Consider the following 25596-nt stretch of genomic DNA (forward strand, 5'->3'; position numbering starts at 1 on the left):
CTTTGTAAATTTAAATCGGTTAAAATTTAATGGCGCCCTCTTTCTCTTTTGTTTTATGTATTTAGTATTCTCGTTTTCTTTGAGTCCATGTGTCAAACCATCAGCTAACGTCATCTATCCATCTTTTGTCTATTGTCGTTTTATTGGCCCTATTTGCGTATCATTCTCTATTCATTTAACATCTTTCATTGTAACAGAAGCCCAACACAAAGAACCACGCCCACATCTCTTCCGACTGAGCAACGTGGCCTTCGTATCATCAATGTAAGCGATTGGACCTTTCCATCTTCGGTCATTCCTTATTCCATCTAAGGATAATATCGTCCTCATCCTTCTGGTTCAGCTTCCATGGCGTCTTGTCCATCCGATCTTTATAACCTTAACAGTAAAAATTTGTTTAAGGCACTCAACACCTAAGCTTGTTCCGCGCTTAGTTGATCTGACTGAAGTTCGACCGGTGTAGAAATGATAGTTTGCAGATAAAAAACAATAGGGCCTTCCAAGACTTTGACGTTTATCGCACCGCTGGGAGATAGCTGTCAAACAATGTATTTGTTTGTATTTGTACCACATTGTGTTTCTTAAAGTTTTTTACCGTTAATAGTTTTTTAGTTGTGTTTTCCAACATTTTGTTGTTGATTTTGTGTAGTTTTTAGTTGTAGAAGTACTTGAACGACTTTATTCAGATTTAAGCAGTGAATAACTAAACATGAGTAAATATTTTCGAAAGGAACGTTCTGGTAGACAATACAGATGTGCTAGCAGGTACAAATGTGATACAAGCCAAAGATTGGCAAAATCAATAATATATATTCATTTTTCCTCAAGAAGTCTTAATTAACCTACAGTGGAGAAAGTTTTCCAAACGTAAGTAACATGCACATAGTTAGTTATTTATCATTTTTATAGGACATTTTATAGCATTTAACCATTGTTTTTGTCTCTCAAATGTTAACTTATTTAGTTCAGTTGTATGCTTAAAATGTAGCACTGATAGTAAATGATAAAACTGTTACGATTACTTCTTATTCCACACTTCAATACACAACAGAAATGAGGCATATCTTTTTAAATTAATTCTTCCAGTGAAAATCTTAAATTAATCCTCGTCAAAACAAAATTACAAAGAAACGTAACTAAATTGATCTAAAATACATTAAGAACTAACAGAATAACATGTATGTTTCCCTTCCAGCCGCCATATTGATTTAATTTTGGCAGCATGTTGGAATGCCTGATATGCAAGTAGACAATAATGAAACAGACTTACGTAAATCAAGTGCTTATTCATATTTTTCTCCTGGAATGCGTCAAACACTTTTTTGGCCCCAAGTCTACCAGCATTGTTTCCCACCAAAGTCGTTAAAAGTTCTGGGACGTTGTTGACGAACATTTCTTGGGCCTTCTGGGCAGTCTGAAGCTTCTCCTCCTTGGATCTAATGGGACCCATCTCCGCCAAGGTACCACCTGGCCAGAAATTCTTCAGGATAACAGTCAAGTAGTAGTGAAGCATTTCTTCCGAAAACCACCACGAAATCGTATCATAAATCTGTCGATTAATGTTGCGGCCATATGTAACTTGCACGAAACCTATAAGAGTTTTTCGGACATACTTAAATACGCCTCTCATGTCAAATATTTCGCTTAGCAGCGCGTATAAAGGTTCAGCTATTGTATCATCAGCCATTTTTAAGGAATTTCCGTTACTTTTAGTAAAATCTACAGTATCTACAGTGTCTAAACACTGAGATATGTCGTCCTCTTCGCTTTCTTTAAGGATTGAGTACGTGTCTTTACTTTGGTCACTGCCACTAAAAAATAAGTACAGGAGATTAGCAATTATACGAAAATTATAGTGTCTATTTTAAAACAAAAATGTTTATAAAATTTTTGATAAAGTACGGGATAAACTATGGGATTATTTATTAAGGGAACCCTAGCTCAAACAAGCTAAAAATGCGAGCATTATCATACAGAAAACTTTGTTAAAAAGTTGATATTGTGAAAAGTTGTTTAGAATTAAAAACTATGTCTTAGTGTGCAATTATATCCTTCTAATTTAAAGATTGTGAACTATAAAGGTACTTTCCTCTTGAGAGAAATTCATATTCTTTGACATACCTCGAATAAACTTGATAAAATTTGAGATATGATGGTTGTAGGATTTTAGACCATGCAGAGCTTTTTCTGAAGAATAACTTTTCTTCGTAAAATTAATAATAAAAGAGTTACAAATGAAAATGATGTTGGGTGTCCATAATTTGAGAAAAATTTTCAAATATTTTTTTTTTTCATTAGGAGGATGTAATTGTATATTATTACAACATATAATTTTTAATTCCAAACAACTTTTTATAATAAAAAATTTCAATATTGTGAAAAATAAAGGTACTTTACTCTTGAGCGAAATTTAGATAGAATATAGATACAATTTGATATCTGATGGTTGAATCTTGGGATTTAGACCATGATGAAGTTTTTATGAAGAATAACTTTTTTTTTGGTAAAATTAAAAATAAAAAAGTTTCCCATAATAATAATATAAGGACACATTATACACAACCAAAGTTATATGGAACGAATTAAAGCTAAATTTAATTTTCTTCCATTGCACCTCTCCGGAACCTAACTACAGGTTATAGAACCAAATCAACATGCTGTTTTTCCAAAGTCAGTTTGCCAAGTGTCGGCTTTCGAGTTTCTTTGATGCCAGTGCCGACCATTGGCGTGGAAATTAAGAAAAAGGATCAGTTCATCAAACGCATATTTCAAGAAAAATCATATAATTTTTATTAATTTTTGCATAATTATATTCAGGAAAATCTCTCAATTTTTGGGCAGAAATTGTTTAAACAATTTTTTAAACAAATTCAAAATATCATCTTTTGTGCTCCAAAAAATATTTTTTTAGGTTTTTGGGTAACCCTAAATAAGAAAGGTTCTTTGTCATTTTTCTCAAAAGTTAATAGTTTTCGAGATATAGGCGATTTAAAATCCGAAAAATGCGATACCTAATATGCATTTTCCAGGCTTGAAATAGTTATTTTTCTACAACCACTATTCAAAGTGCACTTTTCTGCACGGTTTTATGTTAGCAAACTTGATATTTTCTCACAGTATAAGATATTTGACATTAGTGTGCAGAAAAGTGACGTTTCTGTGCCGCAAAGTGACGTTTCTGTGCCGCAATAGTATATTGTGCAACAAGTGCAGAAAGGTACTAATTTCTCACGAGTTTGAAAAGCGGCGAGTGCCGCAATTCAAACGAGTGAGAAATTACCTTTCTGCACGTGTTTCACACTATACTTTTTCTACAAGCACAGTTTTTCCTAAAAATAAAAATCACAATTTCCAAACGACGATTAATTATAATAGGTACCTATGTGATAAATTTTAAACTGTATTTAATTAATACCTACTAATCAATTTAAATTCCTTATACGGTATAAGGAATTTAAATTGATTAGTAGGTATTAATTAAATACAGTTTAAAATTTATCACATAGGTACCTATTATAATTAATCGTCGTTTGGAAATTGCGATTTTTATTTTTAGGAAAAACTGTGCTTGTAGAAAAAGTATAGTGTGAAACACGTGCAGAAAGGTAATTTCTCACTCGTTTGAATTGCGGCACTCGCTTGCGCTCGTACCGCAACTTTCAAAGGTACTAATTTCGTGAGAAATTAGTACCTTTCTGCACTTGTTGCACAATATACTACTTCCTAACAAGTGCAGAAACTCATACTTTTCCGCACGCGACTGCAGTTTGCCGAACGACGCGAAGCGGGAGTTCGGCAAGCAGTCTAGTGCGGAAAAGAGACTTTCTGCAAGCGTTAGGAACAATATTTTTTCTACGAGTCTTTAAAAAATGACCAAATCTTAATCAATTAATTTAATTAATATGAAAATACATACACAAATTAATTTCTATACCGATTCAAATACCGATTTGAAATTTTGCACAGTTATACAGGTTGCTAATTCACATTTTTTAAGATAGTCAACTGAAATTTAATTTTTAAACGCGGCCTACTGCGAATGCACAAACAGGGTGAATCTTCGATATTTTGCTTCGCGTTAGAGATATCGGAAAAAGTTATTTGGAAAAGATGTTCCAAATATTATTATAACCCCACATAACAAATTTTCATGTCGAAATTCGCACTTTTACTTTTTTTATTAATTGTAGTCAGAATTCTAAAACCGACAGTTCCTGTCCCGAGATGCATCTCTAGACAGCCAATTGTAGATTTAGGATCCTGACTACAAATAATACTTAAAAAACTAAAAATTCGAATTTTGTCATGAAATTTGGTATGTGCGGTTACTAAGTGGAACAACTTTTCCAAATAAGTTTTTTCCGATATTAACGCGAAACAAAATATCGAAAATTTACCCTGTTTGTGGATTCGCAGTAAGCCGCGTTTAAAATTTAAATTTCAGTTGACTATCTTAAAAAAATGTGCACCATCAACATGTATGACTGTGCAAAATTTCAAATCTGTATTTATTTTTATAGCCGATATATAGAGGTGTCTTCATCTTAAATGCGACACACTGTATGATAATGAATACTAGATAGATGTTCAAGATGCATCGCGATAGCTGTAAAGAAATTAATTAGAAGGACTAAAAAGAATCGTCAGAGTCTTCTGAAGTCGAATCGTTCCCAGGTTGAATAACTATTGGTGCTATTGCCGGTAAAACAGGATATTCGATTTCTATTTTTACAACATGAGCTTCGAAATTTTTCCACACATCGCCATTAATGCCACTAATTACTTCTCGAATATTCTCAATGGCCACTGCGCTTAATGTTGGTGACTGATTATATTTTCGCAATCGTTTTTTTACGGTTCCACAAACCATTTCAATTGGATTAAAACTGCAATAGTATGGGGGTAATCGCAAAAGAGTATGGCCGTGCCTGCTGCAAATGATGTCAATGACGTATTCGTTTTTAAAATTCCGACTTTTGATCATTCTAATTAATTCCTTCTTTACTGGAATCTTTTTAGGAACAGTGATGTTTTTAAGTTGCATAAATTTTAAAATTTCATCCTTTTTCGTGTTATTATTAGGTATCTTATTTAATATACAGGAATGATACGACGTATTATCCATAACAATAACTGAATTCGGCGGAATATTGGACAAGAGCTGTTCGACAAACCACTTTTCAAATAAATCGGCTGTCATATCTTCGTGATAATCGGCAGAAGATTTTGCTATATTTTTGGACGACAATAGCAATGCATTAGATACAAAACCATCTTTGCTTCCGGCATGAAGAATAATAACACGCTTTCCTCTTGAACACGGAAACACGGTACTTGACAACATCATGCGTATCGAACCAGGTTTCGTCTAAATAGATTTTGTTTCTGTTTGAATTACGATATTGTTTTATTTCACTCAAATACTCTCGTCGAAGTTCAACGATACGCCGAGATTCCATTATTACCATTCGATTATCTAATTTCTTATATTTAAATCCACAACTTATCAAAATCTCGCGCAGTGTTTCCAAAGATGTATAATTATATTCAGGGAAATTTCTCAATTTGTCACGAATCAGTTCTAAAGTAGGCATTATATTTTCTTTGTAAAAATTGTAAACTGTTCGTTGAATAACGTCTTTTGCAGCAATGTCAATCCTACCTAATTTTTTATTTGGTCGCTTTCGTTTTAAGGAATGATCTGTAACAGTGCCTAATTTAATAATTGTGTATATCGTCTTATACCCGATTTTTATTAATACATGAATTCGCGAAACAATTGCATTATCAGTCATCCCAATATTTTCTTTTTTTAAACAATCGTACATATTTAGAACGATTCTTTGGGATTGTACGTGCAAATCTTTATTTTTTAATTCGGGGCTGTCATTAACATAATTATCATTATTTATTGATACCACAGAAGATGATGCATCTTGATCATTCGTATCAAATGGTCGCCAATATGCCATCGTAGCAAAAATATAATATTACTTACCTTAAAATAATCCTCCGCCTCTGATAAGCTGGTGCTTAAATGAAAGATTTTAGGTGGTCGCATAACCAGACAACACGTTGTTCATTTTGATTTATGGCTTTTCAGTTCGGTGTTGCCATAATGCACGATGTAATAGAATTATTATTTTTGCTTAGGTCTAGGTCATTTATTAAAAACTACTCAAACTGTGTATTAGGCGGTAATATATTTTTTCTACGATCGTGCAAAAATGTCTACTTTCGCGCACGCATTTTAGTTTAGAAAGTTTTACTTTTCCGCACGCGTGTTAATTTAGATATGTTAATATGGCCTTGAAGTAATTATAATACATGCAATAAACTAATATTTAGATATTATTTACTAATTTATTTCAAATATATCTTATTGTGTTCATGTTTTAATGAAATTAACGCGAGAATTCGATGAAATAAAATAATTTTGACCTAATATTCGAAAGTCAAATCAGTAGACAATAACAGTGGTTTTGAATCGTCGTCATGGAAACCAAGATCGTCGTCATGCTAACCAATTATGCTGAAACTTTGGTTTTGACAACCTTGTCAAAGAATTAATTTGTGTACATATGTAGTTTCATATTAATTAAATTAATTGATTAAGATTTGGTCATTTTTTAAAGACTCGCAGAAAAAATATTGTTCCTAACGCTTGCAGAAAGTCTTTTTTCCGCACTCGACTGCTTGCCGAACTCCCGCTTCGCGTCGTTCGGCAAACTGCAGTCGCGTGCGGAAAAGTATGACTTTCTGCACTTGTTAGGAAAATAACTATTTCTATTTACACGTTATACAATGTATGTCCATACTTTAAAAAAAAGGTCTTCTTTAATTTTTTTGTTAGGAAAGGTATTAATTTTTATTACTCATTTCAATGACGTACTTATCATATAAATAATTATGTGGAGTTTAAAATTGAATGTAACGCTGTGCTATACATCGTGTCCAGAAACTCTCCCGACAAACGAAGACTGGAGATGCTTCAGATAATTTGAAGACAATTTAACCCAATTCACCTAGTTCGAAAATGCTTCCTAAGGCCGATGTCAGATTATGCGTTTTAACCGGATGCGTTTCCGCCGCATCTTGTGAAAACGCATAGTGTGACAGATCGGTCCGGTTGCGTTGGAAACGGATGCGTTTTGAGTCATCGGTACGCGCTTACAAACTGCACCAGACTAAACGCATAGTGTGACAGGTCGGTCCGGTTGCGTTGGAAACGGATGCGTTTTCACCGCATCCGGTAAAAACGCATAATGTGGCATCGGCCTAAGGGAGATACAGCCCTTTGAAGATAGCGTCATGGTATTAGTTTTGCTTAAATATCTCCAGAACGCTTCTACTTAGAAAAACGAAAACTGGAACACTTATTTATCTTGCAGAGATAAATCAATTACATCAATTACGAATTTCTAGTACCAGTCATAGGCGCCCGTTCTGGGTAGGGTAACGGTTATTTTATCATATAACTTTTTTATCTTTAACTTCTAAGCATTTTTATGCTGGATTAGTAAATTGTAAGGTATTCTAGTACTAAAAGGTACTCTTGCTTTAAGTCGGTAGGATGCACCGTTTTCGATAAAAATCAATTTGAAAATTTTTCGTTTGTTGAATTTGAAAAAAAAATAAAACAAAACTATTTAGAAAAACGAAAAGTGGTACGTTCATTTATCTTCCAGAGATAAATCGATTTCTTTAGTTGCGAAATTCTAGTAACGGTCATATGCGTCCGTTTTGGGTAGGTCAATGGTTATTTTATCGCATAACTTTTTTGTCTTTAATTTTTAAGCATTTTTGACACTTGATGATTAAATTATGAGGTATTCTAGTACTAAAAGTTACTATTACTTTAAATCAGTAAAATACACCATCTTTTTGACAAAAATTTTCAAATTTTCTTCAAATTTAATCAACCAAAAATTTTCAAATCGATTTTTCTAGAAAACGGTGCATCCTATCGCATTAAATCAAGAGTACGTTTTAGTACTAGAATACCGCACAATTTAATAATCCATTGTCAAGAATGTTTAGAAGTTAAAGACAAAAGAGTTATGCGATAAAATACCAGTTGCCCTACCCAAAACGGGCGCCTATGACCGGTACTAGAAATTCGCAATTGATCGAATCGATTTATCTCTGGAGGGTAAATAAGCGTAACAGTTTTCGTTTTTCTGAATAACAGTGTTCTGGAGATATTTAAGAAAAACTAATTCCCAGACGCCATCTTCAAAGAGCTCTAGCTCCCTCAGAAAGCATTTTCGGACTAGGTGAATTGGATTAAATTGTCTTAAAATTACCTAAAGAATCTCCTGTCTCCGTTTGTCGGGAGAGTTTCTGGACACCCTGTATAAAAGAGCTTGAACATTCAAAATCGATTTTCTCCAAAAGTACATGCACGGACATACAATAAGTGTTATGCCATCACATAATGTGAAAAATAAGTTTTAAAACAATATAATAATAGTGGTGTTCTTCTTTTATTCTTGAAATGAAACGAAATATACTGCATCTGACCATCACATCTAGTGATGATCTTTGGATCTATTTGGTTTTTATTAGTTAAAATTTGATATCTACTTTCAATCTTTAAAGTTCATTAAAGCTAATTCTTATCATATTTTCATAATGAAAAAGATTAAATTATCTGAACTGCCTTATTATGTAGATATTACAGTATGTAGCCACTTTAATACCATATCAATATATCTTAAATTTTTCATGTTTCCAGGTAAGGTATAAAATCAGTGAAATTTGGAAAAAAATATTAAAATTCTTGAAACCGTTTTTGAGAACTTGGATTCTTAAAAGTTGTTTATATTTGATTTCTTAAAAGTAGATCATTATCTATAATTCTATAAGAGGATTACCGCTAAAAGCATCAACATGGCAACGTCGATATAGACCGAACGACCAAATTGTCTCCAGACTACAATGTTGCCGATATTCGAAAATTTCTTGAGAGTATACGTAATATATACAAAGTTCACAGTTGCTTTAATTCATTAGTGAAGAGTTCATTGAAATATTAAGTACCTAGTTAATTAATTTATAGATATATTTTTTGAGAATATTTTCATATTATTTTTTTAAGAGTGTCGTTGACTAGCAATTGAATAATAACGAATAGAGAATAGAGAATATTTTTTTAATATAAACTTAGCAGTTTTAGGAAATATATCTGACAACCTTGATTCGAAAGCGGGTCTCTTTGATACCAAAATGAGGCATGTTTATGGCATGGAAAATTATTAGTGGATGTACAGTACCTGCGAACTATTAAAGTTGGTTGGATGAAAATTAAAGGATTTTTTCTACAAACGTGTTAAAAATGCAATTTTTAGCACTCCATAGGAGCCTTAAAAATGTCACTTTAAAGCACTGGGTGCTTTAAAAATTTTAAGGCACTGCAGTTAAAAGTGAAATGTCAAATTTTGAAAGCAAACGTCAAAATATTTATATTTCATTTATTAACATTAATATTAATAGTATAATTTGCGCAATTTGAAAAATGAAGTTCTTGCACTGCAGTTTTGCCGTTTGTAGAAAAAATATTGTATGATATACGTGTTAAAAGTACATTTTTAAAGCACTCATGTGAATTGCAGAATTCGCTTCGCTCATTCTGCAAACCTTCACATGCGTGCCTTAAAATTGTAGTTTTAACACTTATATCATAAATAACTATTTTTTAGCGATCACAATGCCTCCCCAGAGCCAGACACAAGACGCTTTTTTATACTTTGTTAACAGATCTGGCAGTTTCCGTTCTTGCTTGTCTTCCTGATCCTCTAAAACACGAATTTGTTAATCATCTGATTTTAAATATCCTACTTTCGTTTGAAAATAGCACTTTGTCAATGTCCAATGTTCCAGTTCTGGTGTTGAAGACACTAATGTACGTGATAAACCTTGTGATGCCTGGATAATTCGGGATCCCGTAACTTGCTCTTGCTATACAGTCAGCGCCACGCTACTAGATACATGGGTAATTGTTATGCTTATGGGCTAATAAGGTCCGTTATAATATGTGACTTTCATCCCTGTCAGGTTACTGTCAAGAAACTATTCCAAATAATTGCTTTTCCATACAAAAGATACATTAAGTAATATTTTTATTCTGATTTAAACTAACTTTATTCAAACACCAAGAATATTACAATACTTTAAAACTTTAACCAAAATGACAACTATAAACGTCAAATACATCAGATCTATTATTTGTCAACTTTCTATATTAAGTTTCTATACGCTCTGAGCTTCGCTGGTGTCGCTCCTAGCGGATTACTAATGCAACTTTCACCGGTAATTTTTAAATTTATTATTTAATTGTTATCGCTTAATATTTACAACGCAAAAAAGTAATTAAATTGTAATCGATTTTTTAAAGAATTTGCTAATCATTTTAACGTTCTATTAATGAAATATTAATTTCTTACTTCGGATACTTTTACAATTATCGTGTAGATGGCGCTTAGATTAATTTATAATAACATATTACGAAATATTAAAAAAACTTAAATTCGGTATTTAAAACGTAAGTATATTTAAGGTAAAAATATACACCACAGCTTTGACCAACTAATATTATTTCCTATTAAGGTGGTATGACACAATGTTAAAATTTATATAGTTTTTAGGTACAGTTACCGTCACTATTTCAAAACCAATCTTCAACTTAGTGGTATGTACGTGAACTGTAGACTTTCTATTTTAATAGTATCTAGTTAAAATTTAAAAAGAAAGTAGTATATTTTTTATAACTGTACTTAAAGGAGTCCATGTCATAACTTACTTAGTAACTTATTGTAAAAATTCGTTTTGCATAATAATTTTTGAACTTGGGTAGAAAATAACTATCAGAAACGATTAACTATGCCAAAAGCTTTATTTTAAACAAAATTTCATTGTCCGTACTGCCATAATTTTTAAATTAACTGTACCTAAAGGTAAAAATTATTGTTAAAAGCTGCAATCTGGGGATTTTGTTCATATTACAGCAATAAGTTGGCATTTTTCTAGTGATAAATTAGTTCCGCTGTCACTTAATAGATGAGAAGATGAGTTCACGTGTCATTTAGTAGATGGCAGCAGTGATGTATTAAATGGCGACAGATGCGCGTTTGCCGGATTTTAAGAAAATCTGCAAACAATTGAAAACGAGTTTTGTAACCACGTAAATACGATGAATCACGCGGTTTTGTTTAGAAAAGTGGCCCCACCCCCTCCCAGTACACATTTTGGGCCTTGTTTGACTTTCAATCATGATTGTATAACGTCACGGTGTCTTTACAATACAAATATACATATTTTATGCTTGAAACCGTGAGGTTATACAAATGGTTGAAAGTTAAACTAGGCTCAAAATGTCTTAAAGTGTTTACTGGGGGATTATACTAGTTTTGACATAATACATAGATAACCTAAGCTCTAGTATGTTACGTGGGGCGTATCTAAAAATAATTTAAGGTTTATTCACTTTCTGGCAAATTTAATTTTTATAATAACGCAAATAATGCGTTGTTCGGATACAATTAGCTTTTTGTAAAGACGATGACATCGACATTTTTACACACATTACACATGCCAATGGCTATTAGTATTTGTTGAGGCATTATCCTAATAAAAAAATTGTAGACAAAACAATATTGTATAATCATTGATTAATTTATGTAAAATATTTCCGTAAGTGAAAAAAAAAATATTGAAATTTACTGAAGTAATAATTAGCTAAACCGATATGCAGACGATACAGTTGTGGTTGCTAGCAGTATTGATGAACTTCAGCATCTTATGGACAGGGTACCTACAAAGAGCGAGTGAAAAAAGAGAATTTAACCTTCAACATAAATAAAACAAAAATAGACACCGGTGAGCAAAACTCAAAAACCTGCCAGACAATTGAAAATAAAAAACCAATTCAACACGTAGAATTTTATGTATACTTTGGAACAGTCGTCAACTCGAAATGGGATCAAAAAACCGAAATACGATGTAGAATTGAAAAGACCAGAGCTACATTTAACACGAGAAATATATTCAATCATTGCGACATATCTGTCCCACTAAAAATATGGCTGCTAAAATGCTATGTATTTCCAGTCTTGTTGTATGGAGCAGAGACCTGGACAATAACGGAAACATTATCGAAAAGGCTAGAGGGATTCGAAATGTGGGTGTACCAACGTATCCTCAAAATATTCTGGACGACTCACACCACCAACGAATAGGTATTGCGCCGAATGGGAAAACAAAAAGAAATATCTTTCACAATTAAAAAACGAAAACGTGAACACCTCGGTCATATATTATGAGACATGATAAATATCGTATACTGCAGCTGATAATATAGGGTAAAATAGAGAGTAAACATGGACCCGGAAGAAGAAGACACTCATGGCTTCAAAACTTACGCCAATGGTTTGGACTAACATCGATCGAGTTATAGACACGCTGTAAACAAAATTAAAATTGCTATGATGATAGCCAACTTCCACAACGGACAAGGCACATGAAGAACAAGAAAATGTAAAATTTTCCGAGGAAAAAAACTTCCCGTGTTGACATTCCAACATACAAATCAATGGTGTCACCCTTCAGAGTTCCCAAAGCTTCATATACCTGGGCACAGAGCTAAACAGTCAGCTAGACCACTCAAAAAAATTAGAAGACGCATTTAAATAGCAAGATATGGCTTCATGAACATGCTTAAAATGCTCTGTAACCCCAAGCTATCAGTCACAATAAGATTGAGGACACTAAAGTGTTATGTGTGGTGTCTATTACTATATGGCTGTGAGACCTGGACATTAAAACAGTATGATGTCAACAAACTGAATTCATTCGAAATGTGGATGTACCGCCGAATGCTAAGAATAAGCTGGACCACCAAAACTACAAATGAAGAAGTACTGGAAATAATGAACACACGTCCTCATCTGGTCAATACAATCAAAATTAGAAAGACGTCATATCTAGGACACATAATGCGCCATAGGGAATTTGAGCAGCTTCAGGTAATACTAGAAGGCAAAATCGAAAGTAAAAGGGGCATAGGAAGAAAGAAAAAATCTTGGCTCCGAAACATCAGAGATTGGACCCACACAACAGGGAATGACGTTAATACATCAAGCCCAGAACAGAGATAAATTTGCCATATTGATCTCCAACCTCAATAGAGAAGGCACTTAGGAGGAGGAGGACAACGCAAGAGACCCTACGGCGAGTCAACGGCGAAGTATGGTTAACTCACAGAATTTTTAACCAGAGGTTGGAGTGTGTTACCCTTATAGGTATACCCAGAAGGGTAACAATTATGAAACTGAAACGCATATTTTGGGGTAATTTTGAGGTTATCTCTTAACCACAAGTTAACTTTACTTTGTGAAACCGGCCGTAAGAGGTAGTTTTCTGTCCCGGTTAAACCCCGATTAGCTAACCAGGACATAAAATACCGGTCCTAAGGCTCAAAGATAGATAGAAAGTAGCTTGTGAAGTGGTTACGATTGATTTGATTTAATATGATAATTAGGGGGTGATTTCCCCGAGGTTTTTGACCAAAAAAAGGGACCAACTATATTTTGAGCATTTGCTTAGTTTTGATGCTACAAACTAAAAAAAAAAAAAAAACAAAAATAAATATTTTTTAAACACTTTAAAAAAGTTGTAATGAGTTTTCTCCAAAAAAGTGCATCATTTTTTGGTTATTTCACGTTGAAACGTTCACTTTGAAATTTGGCGGATATGAAACTATTTTTTATTAGCTACAACTTTGTTTCAACTGGGTCCATAGAGTTCATAATATATAGACCTGGATCCCGCGTACCTAAAAAAAGTTGATTAATAGCAAGCTGAAAATTTGTTAATAGCTTAACGGTGTCTAGTCGGACAAACTTTGATGTATGGTAACACTGGAACAGGGGAAGTTTTATTTGTGGAACAGCTTAAAAATTTGGAACGTCAGACTACGAAAACGTTCCATGTATTTTGTCGGACAGAACTTCCAATTGATTTGTTAGCATTTCATTAAACTTTCATGTAAAAATCAGACTGGTGTTTATCACCAACTGTGTATTTTAATGAGTGGAACACGAAGAACATGTCAAATGACAGTAATCAAGTCGGTTAGTAATAGCAGTCTGATGTTTGCATGAGAGTTTAATGAAAGGGTAACAAATCAATTGGATGTTCTGTCCGACAAAATACCTGGGACGTTTTCGTAACCCCCTGTTACGAAGTTCCCCTGTTCCAGTGTTCCCTCCCGTACATCAAAGTTTGTCCGACTAGACACCGTTAAGCTATTAACAAATTTTCAGCTTGCTATTAATCAACTTTTTTTTGGAACGCGGGATTCAGGTCTAATACACCATTTTTTTATACTATTTTAGAATCTACATATTTTTGTTAAGAATGTCTTTTTGGGATAAAATACTTACTTTTTGAGTTATTTGTAAAAGCCGCCTAAAAACGTGTTTTTTACTCGCAAATAACTCGAATATTAATTTAGTGAAAAAATCCTATAGAACAAAAGTTGCTTAGAATTAGTCAGTTTATCCATTTTCAGACTTATTTTGAACGTATATTTTTCACCCCCGAGATGGGGTAAAACTCACCCTCAGGGCAAAATCTTACATCGGCACACTATCACTTTTCTTGGTTGACATGTTACCTATGTGTACGCCAAATTTCATGTTAATCCAAGCGATTATTTAAAATTTAGAGCAAAAAGTGTGATTCAATGTATATATTTACTACTTGTATTTCAAACAATTGCAAATTTCTTTATCAGTTTAAAATAAATATTTTTGACCAGGTAAAGAATTAATAATTGTCACAAAATTACAAATCACATTATTACAAATATAATCTAAACACAATAAGTGATAAAATATTTCCAAACGAAACGTTTTGTATCTATTAGCATTGTTTAAAAAAAGATAAAAATTTGTCTAGTTATACAATGCTATCTATTAATAGTAAGAATTTACCATTTCCAGGTAAAGATTTAAACACCCTCATCTATAAATACAATAAAAGTACGATTGAAGGCGAACGGTACCGATCGATCGGTAACGATCATAAGTTCTATTTAGTACTTGGCAATGGCAACAGCGCCGTCGTTAATAGAATTAAAATTCGTCGTTATTAAAATGTTCGAATATAAATACGTGCTGCCATCTACTGAAAGAATTGTTAAACGTTTAGTTCCTATGATCACCAACGATTTTGACTGTGGCGTTTACATACCCCCTTAATGTTTTTAATTTCAATGTTTTAAATTAATCACTTTGACATTTATGTCAAATTTTCAGTAAAAGCTTACAGACTTGTCACTACTGGCGCTCGCGAATTTTTAATTATCCCCTCTACCTACGAGCTCATAGCGTATACATTCAACTTTCAGTTTCTATACATTTTTTGACGTTCTAAACGTCACTGTGGTTTATTTTTTAACCAGGAGGAGTAAACTAAAAAGACAGATTCACACCCAAGAAAGTCACTAGAAAATTAACCAAATACATCTTTTTTTTTTGGTTGATCATGTCGGCCCTCAACAGTAATCCATAAATATTATATTATATTAATACGTCGCTGAGGAGTTCTAAAAACAACTGCTTTTTATATCAAATCAGACTAAAAATCTAACAATTAAAGAAATAACAAAGAAAACACAAAAAATCGCCGATATAACTGAATTAACCTATGAAATGCCAATAGTGTCAAAACTGAATAAATGTCATTAGTGTCAAAATTTTATAAGAGTGGAGTAAACTAGCCTGCGCCTGCGGTTGGACCAATTACAAACAAGCATTACAGCGCGGTAAATTTGAATCACTCCTCTTGGTTTAAAAACAAACTATAGACATAAAAATAAACAGTGCAACAAGTGAAGGGTCTAGGACAGTAATAGCTCAATGTTCCTATGTATCTAGTAGGGTGACGGTTACTGTATATAGTGCTTGGTCTGTATATAGTCCTTCTTCTTATCGTTTGAACTGAAATAATTACACCTATAGCTTTCAAAAGCTGCAGGTCTCAAATACACGGTGATTCCATATAAGTTTGGTTGTGTATATTATTATTATTAATATAATACATATCATTGGGTAGACAGCAAAAATAAAAAGTCATAGTAATGTGCCGTTTAACATTATCTACATTAACATTAATAAATAAAATTTATTTACCTGACATTTCGACTTAACGTTTGTGTCAAACGAAACATACTAGCATCTCGGGACAGCACTTTAGGGTCCTGATCACAAGCGTTTATAGCCGATGTCAGCCAAAGTCACGCGCTAGTTTGAAATACCTAATATGAAATGTTCATTTGTATTTTTACGTACAGTTTATTAGGGTTAATGTGTTTTAGCAGTGTCTCCATTGTAGAATTATTTCGCTATTTAAAATTGCTAAAGGACCCTAAATTGCTGCCCCGAGACGCTGACTTTGAGGTCGGTTATCTCGAAGATAGTTTGAGATATCGAAATGCTGTTTTCAGATTTGGATTCAGAAAACAAAACTACATATGAATCCGTCGATAGATCGGCACCAAATTCTTATGCAGTAACCACTTCGCACTATTTTGTATAAAATGTATAACATATTTTCTCCTCCATTTATTTTGATTATTTATGTATGAATGTTTTTGCTTGCTTTTTTTGGTGACAATTTGATATTTCCAGAAAAATTTTCGTTGTACACATTCATATTATATCTGCTTTAGAAATTATACAGTTTTAATGAATCACTTTTCAGAAATAATACTTACCTCTTAAAGAGCGTTGAAAAAGAAAATCTTGATTTCTTAGTATTTGGTGTAGAATGCTTCAAATTTTCTGAGCTGGGGCTCAGAAATGCGTATATAGCTTCGCTTTGATTCAATCTGTCATCCTTTAAGACAAACTAAAAAGCAAAGAAAAAAATTGTCTAGTAATTAATTATTTATACTACGATACCTACAAAACACAAAAAAATAGCAAGAAACCCTAAGATAAAGTGAGACAAGGTAAAAAGCTACAATTATTATATGTATAAAAAATGAAAAACTAACAAAAGAAAAACTAGCAAATGAAATAGCAGATAAGATAAACTAAACACCAGCAAAAGCTAAGAAAATTTATAAAAAAGGTGAATAAATAAAAAAAATCTAAGAAAATTATTCACTAATTTCAAAAATTAAGAAAAACTAATAACATGTCAAATACATCCAACTCCGACAAAATAACTGGCAGCACGTTGTTACTAGCACCACCGCCGACTAGAGTTGATAATTACGGTTTCTCATTTTTGGATAACGAGCTAATTTTGCTAAATTTTGTTCGTAATTTTACACCAAATGTCTTATAAAATGGGTTCGGTGTGCGCTATGTATGGCTGTAACAATTATAAACAGCAAAAGGAACACAAATCATTTTTTAGAATTCCAAAAGATAAAAACGTGTAAGTAAGTAGAAATATTGGGAGTGTTTTTGATTTTAAACGAATTTAGCAGTATGTATTTTAAATATGACTCTTGAATAAGATAAGTCATCTAATCTTCAGATAAAATTAATGAGATACCTATTTAAAAGTTATTTTCAAAATTATATACAAGAGAGTGTTAAAAATGTTAAGTATAAATTAAAATTAAAATGTCACAAGAAACTCTCCAAAATATATTTGCAATTTGTCACAAGACTTTTATAGATAAATATTTTAATATTTTAATAAAAGCGCATGTAAATAAAATTTACGAGAGTAATATCGAAAAATTATATAAATTAAAATGTAAAAATATAAAAGTAAAGAAAATAACTCACAACTAAATTTTTATTTTGATTTAATCTTTATAAAAACTAATAAATTACATTTAAAAATATCATACTTATTAAGAGGAAACAGTAGCGATCAACAGGTAGCAAAAACGTGTTCCAAGATTGCGGCTGTAATTTTGAATATTTGTTCGAGATATTTGGCACACGTATTCGTAATATAATAAAGAATGGCGGTACAGAGCCAATTTGAAAAATATATTAATATGGGGAAATTACTCTGTAATTAAATACAATATTAAAAAAACGAGCCTGTACCGCCATTAAGAAGAACAAAAAAATACACTTTCTTCAAATAAACTTTTTTATCCGATGCCTAGATTTTGTGTCATTTTGGAACTAGTAAAATTTTTTATTTCATTAATATATTTTTCAAATTGGGCTCTGTACCGCCATTCTTTATTATATTACGAATACGTGTGCCAAATATCTCGAAAAATATTCAAAATTACAGCCGCAATTTTGGAACGCGTTTTCGCTACCTGTTGATCGTTACTGTTTCCTCTTAACGCATACCGCTAAATGGCGCTATTTTGTTTGCTGCCACAAAATTAATGAGAAATGTCAAGAGTTGTATGTATTATAGTCTATAGTATTTGCTTACATTCAAATACTTTTGTATTTGTTGTTTTGCCTTTTCCAGAGATACTTTATCATTTTTTCCGAACAGAAATTTAAAAGTATTCGTAGGCAAATCCAAATTACGGACATCTGAACACAGAGGGCGCAATTTTTTATGTAACTCCTGGAATTGCGTCAGATTTCTACATACGACCCATCCTGTGCAAATCGCTTCTTCTCCCTCGGGAGAGTCGTCTTCGGCCATCTGCACTACCAACACGAACTGAGGGGGTTCTTTTTCATCTGAGACCTAAAACAGTATATTGTAATGTGTCTTATATTTTATAATACTCAATTAATTTAATAAAAATATTAAATTAATTGATAAATACTTTTTTTTTCCGCAGACGTCCCGAAAACTAAACTTTTGTGATTTACTATATCGAAAGTTCCACATTACACAAATCGTTTCGAAATCAACTATTTTCGAGACTTCTTTTGGAACGACTTTTTTCACTTTGGAACGATTTTTTGAAGTGAAAACTTCTTTAGGGACGTTGTGCGATTTTTGGATAGGGGAAAAAGCATTGAATTCGCGATCGTCATCGCGACCGTCATTGCGACCGTTATCGCTTATGCTATATATTATGGGTATGTATATATAAATTGTGTAGAGGTATTTAAATTTAAAATAAATGTAAAACCTATTTTAGGATGGGGAAAAGGATTGATTTCGCGACCATCATCGCGACCGTCATCTCTTCGACGAAATAAATTTTGTACGTATATTTATTATGTGTATGTATAAATTGTGTATAAGTATTTAAATTTAAAATAAATGTAAAATCTATTTTGGGATGGGGAAAAAGGATTTATTTCGCGACCGTCATCGCTTCTACGAAATAAATTTTGTACGTATATTACTATAATGTACGTATAATAATAGTAATATTATTGAAGTGAAAACTTCTTTAGGGACGTTGTGCACTTTTTAGATAGGGAAAAAGTATTGAACCGTCATCGCGACCGTCATTGCTTCGACGAAATAACTTTTTGAAGTGAACACTTCTTTAAGGACGTTGTGCACTTTTTACATTGGGAAAAAGTATTGAATTAGCGACCGTCATCGCCTTGGCGAAATAAATTTTTGAAGTGAAAAGTTTTTTAGGGACTTTGTGCACTTTTTAGATGGGGAAAAAGTGTTGAATTAGCGACTGTCATCGCTTCGGCGAAATAAATTTTTGAAGTGAAAACTTCTGTAGAAACGTTGTGCCCTTTTTAGATGGGGAAAAAGGATTGAATTAGCGACCGTCATTCCGACCGTCATTGCTTCGACGAAATAAATTTTTGAAGTAAAAACTTCTTTAGGGACGTTGTGCACTTTTTAGATGGGGAAAAAGTATTGAATTAACGACCGTCATTGCTTCGACGAAATAATGTTTTGAAGTGAAAACTTCTTTAGGGACGTTTTGCACTTTTTCGATGGGGAAAAAGTATTAAATTAGCGACCGTCATTGCTTCAACGAAATAAATTTTTGAAGTGAAAACTTCTTTAGGGACGTTGTGCCCTTTTTAGATGGAGAAAAAGTATTGAATTAGCGGCCGGCATTGCTTCGACGAAATAAATTTTTGAAGCGAAAACTTTTTTAGGGGCGTTATACACTTTTTAGATGGGGAAAAAGTGTTGAATTAGGGAACGTCATCGCTTTGGCGAAATAAATTTTTGAAATGAAAACTTCTTTAGGGACGTTGTGCACTTTTGGGATGGGGAAGAAGTATTGAATTAGCGACCGTCATCGCGACCGTCTTGCTTCGATGAAATAAATTTTTGAAGTGAAAACTTCTTTAGGAACGTTGTGCATCTTTTAGTTGAGGAAAAAGTATTAAATTAGCGACCGTCATTGCTTTGACAAAATAAATTTTTGAAGTGAAAACTTCTTTAGGGACGTTGTGCACTTTTTAGATGGCGAAAAAGTATTGAGTTTGCGACCGTCATCACTTTGCCGAAATAAATTTCGTACGTATATATATTATGTGTATGTATACATAAGTAGCATAGAACGTACGCAACGCGTATATAATATAGCTATAGCACTTCTTTTTGGATGGGGAAAAAGCATTGAGCTCGTAATTTATATACTATAGGAAGTTTTCACTTCTGTCGGCACTCCCATGAGTGCTTTAAATTTTTATTTTTATTTTGCAACGATTTTGAGTATCTACGTAGGCGGCCTTTCCAAGATTCTAATTTTAAGATTTAATCTAAGATTCCAAAGTGTTTTCGCTTTTCCAGTTAAAAACATGGAAATCAGCAGTGAAAGTTACGCCGAATTGATTCTGAATTTACATACATGAAATTATTAATATAATTTCAGTTATGTGGATTGTATATTTTTGTAGGTTGCAGGTTTAAGTGGAAATTTATAGAGGGATTATGATAACAGACAATATTACAAGTTCGTGAAAAATCTTATCCAAAGTCCTGTTCGCGCCTCGCGAACGCATATATGCCGGTTTCACAGGCGGTTTCACAACTGTTTCGTGCATGAGTTTTTTATCGAATTGTTTATATCGAATTCGCGTCGTATACTATTTGCGCAGAAAAAAGCGTTTGTTCAGAGATAATGACACCCAAAGAAAGGTCCGAGTGAACAGTTACATCCAAAGAAAGGTACAACTGATATAAATGTGTTGCACATGGAAACTAACACAAGAGCGAGTTTTTACTGTTCACAATACACCAGAAGCCGGTATAGGTGAAATTTGCTAATCATTTTAGGCACCAGAAGACCCTATAACTTAAATAGTAGAACCTAAAAGAAAACGTATGAACACTGTGCCGTCACTTTTTAGTGGCACATGCGTCGACAGTGGCGGGACAAAACATGACTTATGGACGGGATAAATAAATTAAAAGGTACCCTCCATCACTCCCAGAATTTTTTTCATTTTTATAAGTTCTATGTCATTAAAAAATAAGACCGTAATTTTAACCCACCACCCCCTTTCCCCTTCCCCGATCACCAAAAACTTCATTTTTCGTTTTTATTTTTTTTAGGTGGGATCCAATCAATTTTAAAATTTCAAAAAATTCATAGGAGGCGTAGTTGACGCTTTTACAAAACATGTCTATTTTTTATAGATCCGTAGGTTGAGTGTACATAAACTCAAAAATAAAATTTTTGGGAAAAAAGGGTGTAACTTTTTTTTCGAGGGAGCTGGAGGTCTAATTTTTTTTTCTATTTTGTGTATTTTATCAAACACTATGTTTTTAATTTTTTTCAGAATTTTACGAAAGTTTCGTAACCTTCAAAAATCTAAAAAACTGTTTTTTGGGGGGATTTTTGTGGATTTTCCCTAGTTTATAGACTTAGGGAAACAGATCAAATCAATATTTTTTATAGGTGATATGTAAATTAAAGTAACCGAGTTCTTTAGAACATTTAAAAATGGGAGAAACACGCCCAAACTCCCAAAAACCCCATAAAAACCCAGTTTTTTGGATTTTTACAGGTGGCGAACCTTTCGGAAAATTCTGAAAAATTTTAAAAACATAGTGTTTGATAAAATACACAAAATAGAAAAAAATTAGACCTCCAGCCCTCTCCAAAAAAAGTTATACGCTTTTTTTTAAAAAAAATTTTTTTGAGGTTATGTACACTCAACCTAGGGATCTATAAAAAATTGACATGTTTTGTAAAAGCGTCAACCACGCCTATGATTTTTTTGAAGTTTTTAAATTGATTGGATCCCACCTAAAAAAAGGAAAATGAAGTTTTTGATGGTGTGGGAAGGGGGAAGAGGGTGGTGGGTTAAAATTACGCTGAGTCTTATTTTTGAATCAAATAGAACTTAAAAAAATAAAAAATAAATGAATTCTGGGAGTGATGGAAGGTACCTTTTAATTTAATTATCCCGTTTATAAGTGGAAAATTTGATGCACCACTGTCGACGCATGTGCCACTAAAAAGTGACAGCACAGTCTTCATAGGTTTTCTTTTAGGTTCTACTATTTACGTTATAGGGTCTTATCGTACCTAAAATAATTAGCAAATTTCACCTATAGCGGCTCTTAGACTACAATGTTCGTTTTCGTACGTAGATTGAGTCCAGAGAAACGTATACGTGTTTTGGATTCAAGAGAAGAAGGCAGTGATGAAAAACTGTCGCCAGCGGCCGTCGTCGACAATCAATAGAGGAGTTCACCCTTCGACACCCTTCGACAACACAATAAAAGTAAAAGTAGATGAAGAACTAACTGACCTAATTGAAGCTGGCAATGGGATAGGACAGGGAGATTCCCTGAGTCCTCTGTTGTTCAACCTGATCATGGACGAAATAATAAAAAAAAGTAAGAACAAAAAAAGGATACCAAATGGGAGAAAAACAACTTAAAATAATCTGCTATGCAGACGACGCAATACTAATCACTCAAAGTGAAGATGATTTACAACGTATGCTGCACGAATTTAAGATAACCGCTAGAAAATTTAACATGTTAATTTCCCCAAAAAAGACTAAATGCATGGTTATAACAGCAGATCTAATAAGGTGTCATTGAGTTTAAATATCTAGGCATCACACTATGCAGCTACGGAAAGCTGGAAACAGAAGTGGAAGATCAGATGAATAAAGCAAACAGAGCCGCAGGTTGCCTGAATGAAACAATATGGAGAAATAAAAACATCGGAAAAGAAGTGAAAGGCAGAATTTACAAAACAGTCAGACCAATAATGACATACGCGGCAGAAACACGACCTAATACAGAAAGGACAAAAATAATGCTAGAAACAGCAGAGATGAAAACATTGCGAAAAATCGATGGTAAGACGCTGTGGGATAGAGCTAGAAGTGCAGATATACGAAGGAGATGCAAGGTGGACAACATTAATAACTGGGTGAAAAGCAGAAGAGTAGAATGGAACGACCACATAAGCCGAATGACAGCAAGTAGAGTAGTAAGGACGGCGAGAGACGGTTCCCCAATAGGAAGACGATCAGTGGGAAGACCACGAAAAAGATGGAATGACAACTTACTGGAGGCACATTGAAAAACAGAGAGAGTAATGTCTATATAAAAAGAAAAAGAAGAAGACCCTTCGACGGGTAGTACTAGAAGAGTCTGTACGCACTTCTGTTGCTTTGAAGTGTTGCCAAAGAAAGCTAATACATGATAGGTTGAATATTGATGTTGAACCCAGAGAGAAAGGTCCAACCGCGTGTATCCTTCGGCGGATGACGATTAATAGAGGTATTCTCCTTTTCATGAACATTTTTCAGTGCGTCACAAATTATAGAAAAAAAGGTAAGTCCGTGATAATACACATTTATGACATTTATTCTAACGTGACATTTTAGTTAAATCTGACAGTTGTCAAATTTTATTTTCAATTTGGAATAAAACCAAATCAATTGTGTCTATTGCATTTATAAAATGGTATTTTCTTTCATTTGTATAGTCTTATAAATTGTACAGATTATATTGATAATATTATTATTTTATTTAATAAATAATTCTTTTTTGATTATGGCGCCATCTATCGACAACTAGAATAATCACCGAACTAGAATAATTACCGAAGTATTCCCAGACGTGCCTTTTTTTCTGTCACATACAATTTAATGCGTTAGAGAGAAATCGAAAAACTGTGACGCACTGAAAGATGATCATGAGAAAAAGAATAGAGATAGCATCGCGCGTTGCGACGTCTCAGCAATATCTGTATGGGTAGGTAGGGAGTGAAGTGAAACAGTAGTAGGAATTATTAGTAAGAATTGGATTCAGGAATAGTTTAAAATTGAGGATAGTTATTGAAATCATACAGCGAAAATATAAGATTATTTTTTGCATGTGAAAAATTGAACAAGGTATAAATTGTGAATTTATTTCAAAAATGAAGAAATGATAAAAACTGTATAATATAAATGAAGAAGTCATTATTTTTCTGCTCGGTTAAGTTCATGTCTGATATTGATTGTAAGCAAACAAGATATGTAAGCGACAGAGGTATGACAAATATTTTATTTTGTGTTATAGGAACATCTCTGAGTATTTCTGAATCGACCAGGTAGTTCAATTCTCAAGTGTAAAATTAGAGGTGCTTTAACAATAAAACATTTCAAACGAGAGCGTGGTGTTGCCTCTACTACTCAGAAGAAGATATATCAGAAATTATTCCAATCTTTATATATCTTTAAAGAATGAAATATTCCATAAAAATCATTCTTTATAGTTGCAAATATTTTTATTGCAAATATTAAAAATATTCTAAGAACAAAAAATTTTTTAGTATAAATACCTCTGCAGATTGCACATAAGCTCTCCATCTTCCCAAATTATCCGCCCATATTTCTGTTCTAGATATATGAGCTTCCAGCTGCCTCTTTTCACCTTCTAACCATTCCACCTCTTTTTCCAGTTTACTTAAAACTTTAGATTCAGGTCTCATCGATGATTTCAATGCAGCCAAAGCCTAAAAAGAGAATTGAAAAATAAAATACGCATTGCTGAATACGTTCTACAATAGGGAACTTGCACATTTTTGTTTTATTACTTAATCATGTTCAGTTTCGTTTAAAAATAAGATTTCCAAAATTTCACGCCTAAAAAACTCATAATAACCTAGAAGTAAAATTTAAGATCTTCTGTGTATAATCATTTCAAACGATCTAAAAAGCGCCCGAATACTTGTGACGTCATATCTTAATATTTTGTAATGACATTTTTCCTGTCTCATATAAAAGTATATACCATTCTGTTTACTTTTGAGTTTTTGAAGAGATGGTATTGAATTGTGTGTGTGTGTTTACTATGGAAAATAAAAGTAAATACTATAAGTATTGTTCAGCACCATTGTGTTAGAGTACAACCATTAAAACCCCCCAATAAAATATTTATTAGATTTCCAGTCCATAAGAAACGGCGTTTAATAAAGTGGTTACATGCATGTTGAGGCCGGCCATTGGTAATGTTATAAGTATAGGCGATCCCATCACCTTTATAAAGTACACCACTCATAACCTAGAGCATATATGTATACCGAAAAATGCTTAACCTACTAACAATATATGTCGCTAATTACAGCCATATTTTTGCTATCCTACCTGTTGTGTATTGTTTATAAAAAAATGTGAAAGTTTTGCTTTTTTCTCAATAAATTTAAGAGCGTTTATATCTAAATTACTCAAGTATTTAAATGAATTTCATGATAAAATT

At 32.9% G+C, this 25596-nt stretch overlaps 1 protein-coding gene across 1 annotated transcript in view; it reads right to left on the reverse strand.

Moving 5' to 3' along the window:
• Positions 1–25596, reverse strand: part of LOC126879430 (sorting nexin-25) — a 66633-nt gene that overhangs the window by 6497 nt on the left and 34540 nt on the right. Inside the window, exons 9-12 of the mRNA XM_050642446.1 lie at positions 24680–24853; positions 18424–18690; positions 16778–16911; positions 1271–1811 (exon numbers count right to left, since the gene is read on the reverse strand). Of these exons, the coding sequence (XP_050498403.1) occupies positions 1271–1811; positions 16778–16911; positions 18424–18690; positions 24680–24853 (1116 nt within the window). The remainder of the gene's footprint in view (positions 1–1270; positions 1812–16777; positions 16912–18423; positions 18691–24679; positions 24854–25596) is intronic.

The sequence above is a fragment of the Diabrotica virgifera genome, chromosome 1, assembly GCF_917563875.1.
Source record: "Diabrotica virgifera virgifera chromosome 1, PGI_DIABVI_V3a".
NCBI lineage: Eukaryota > Metazoa > Arthropoda > Insecta > Coleoptera > Chrysomelidae > Diabrotica > Diabrotica virgifera.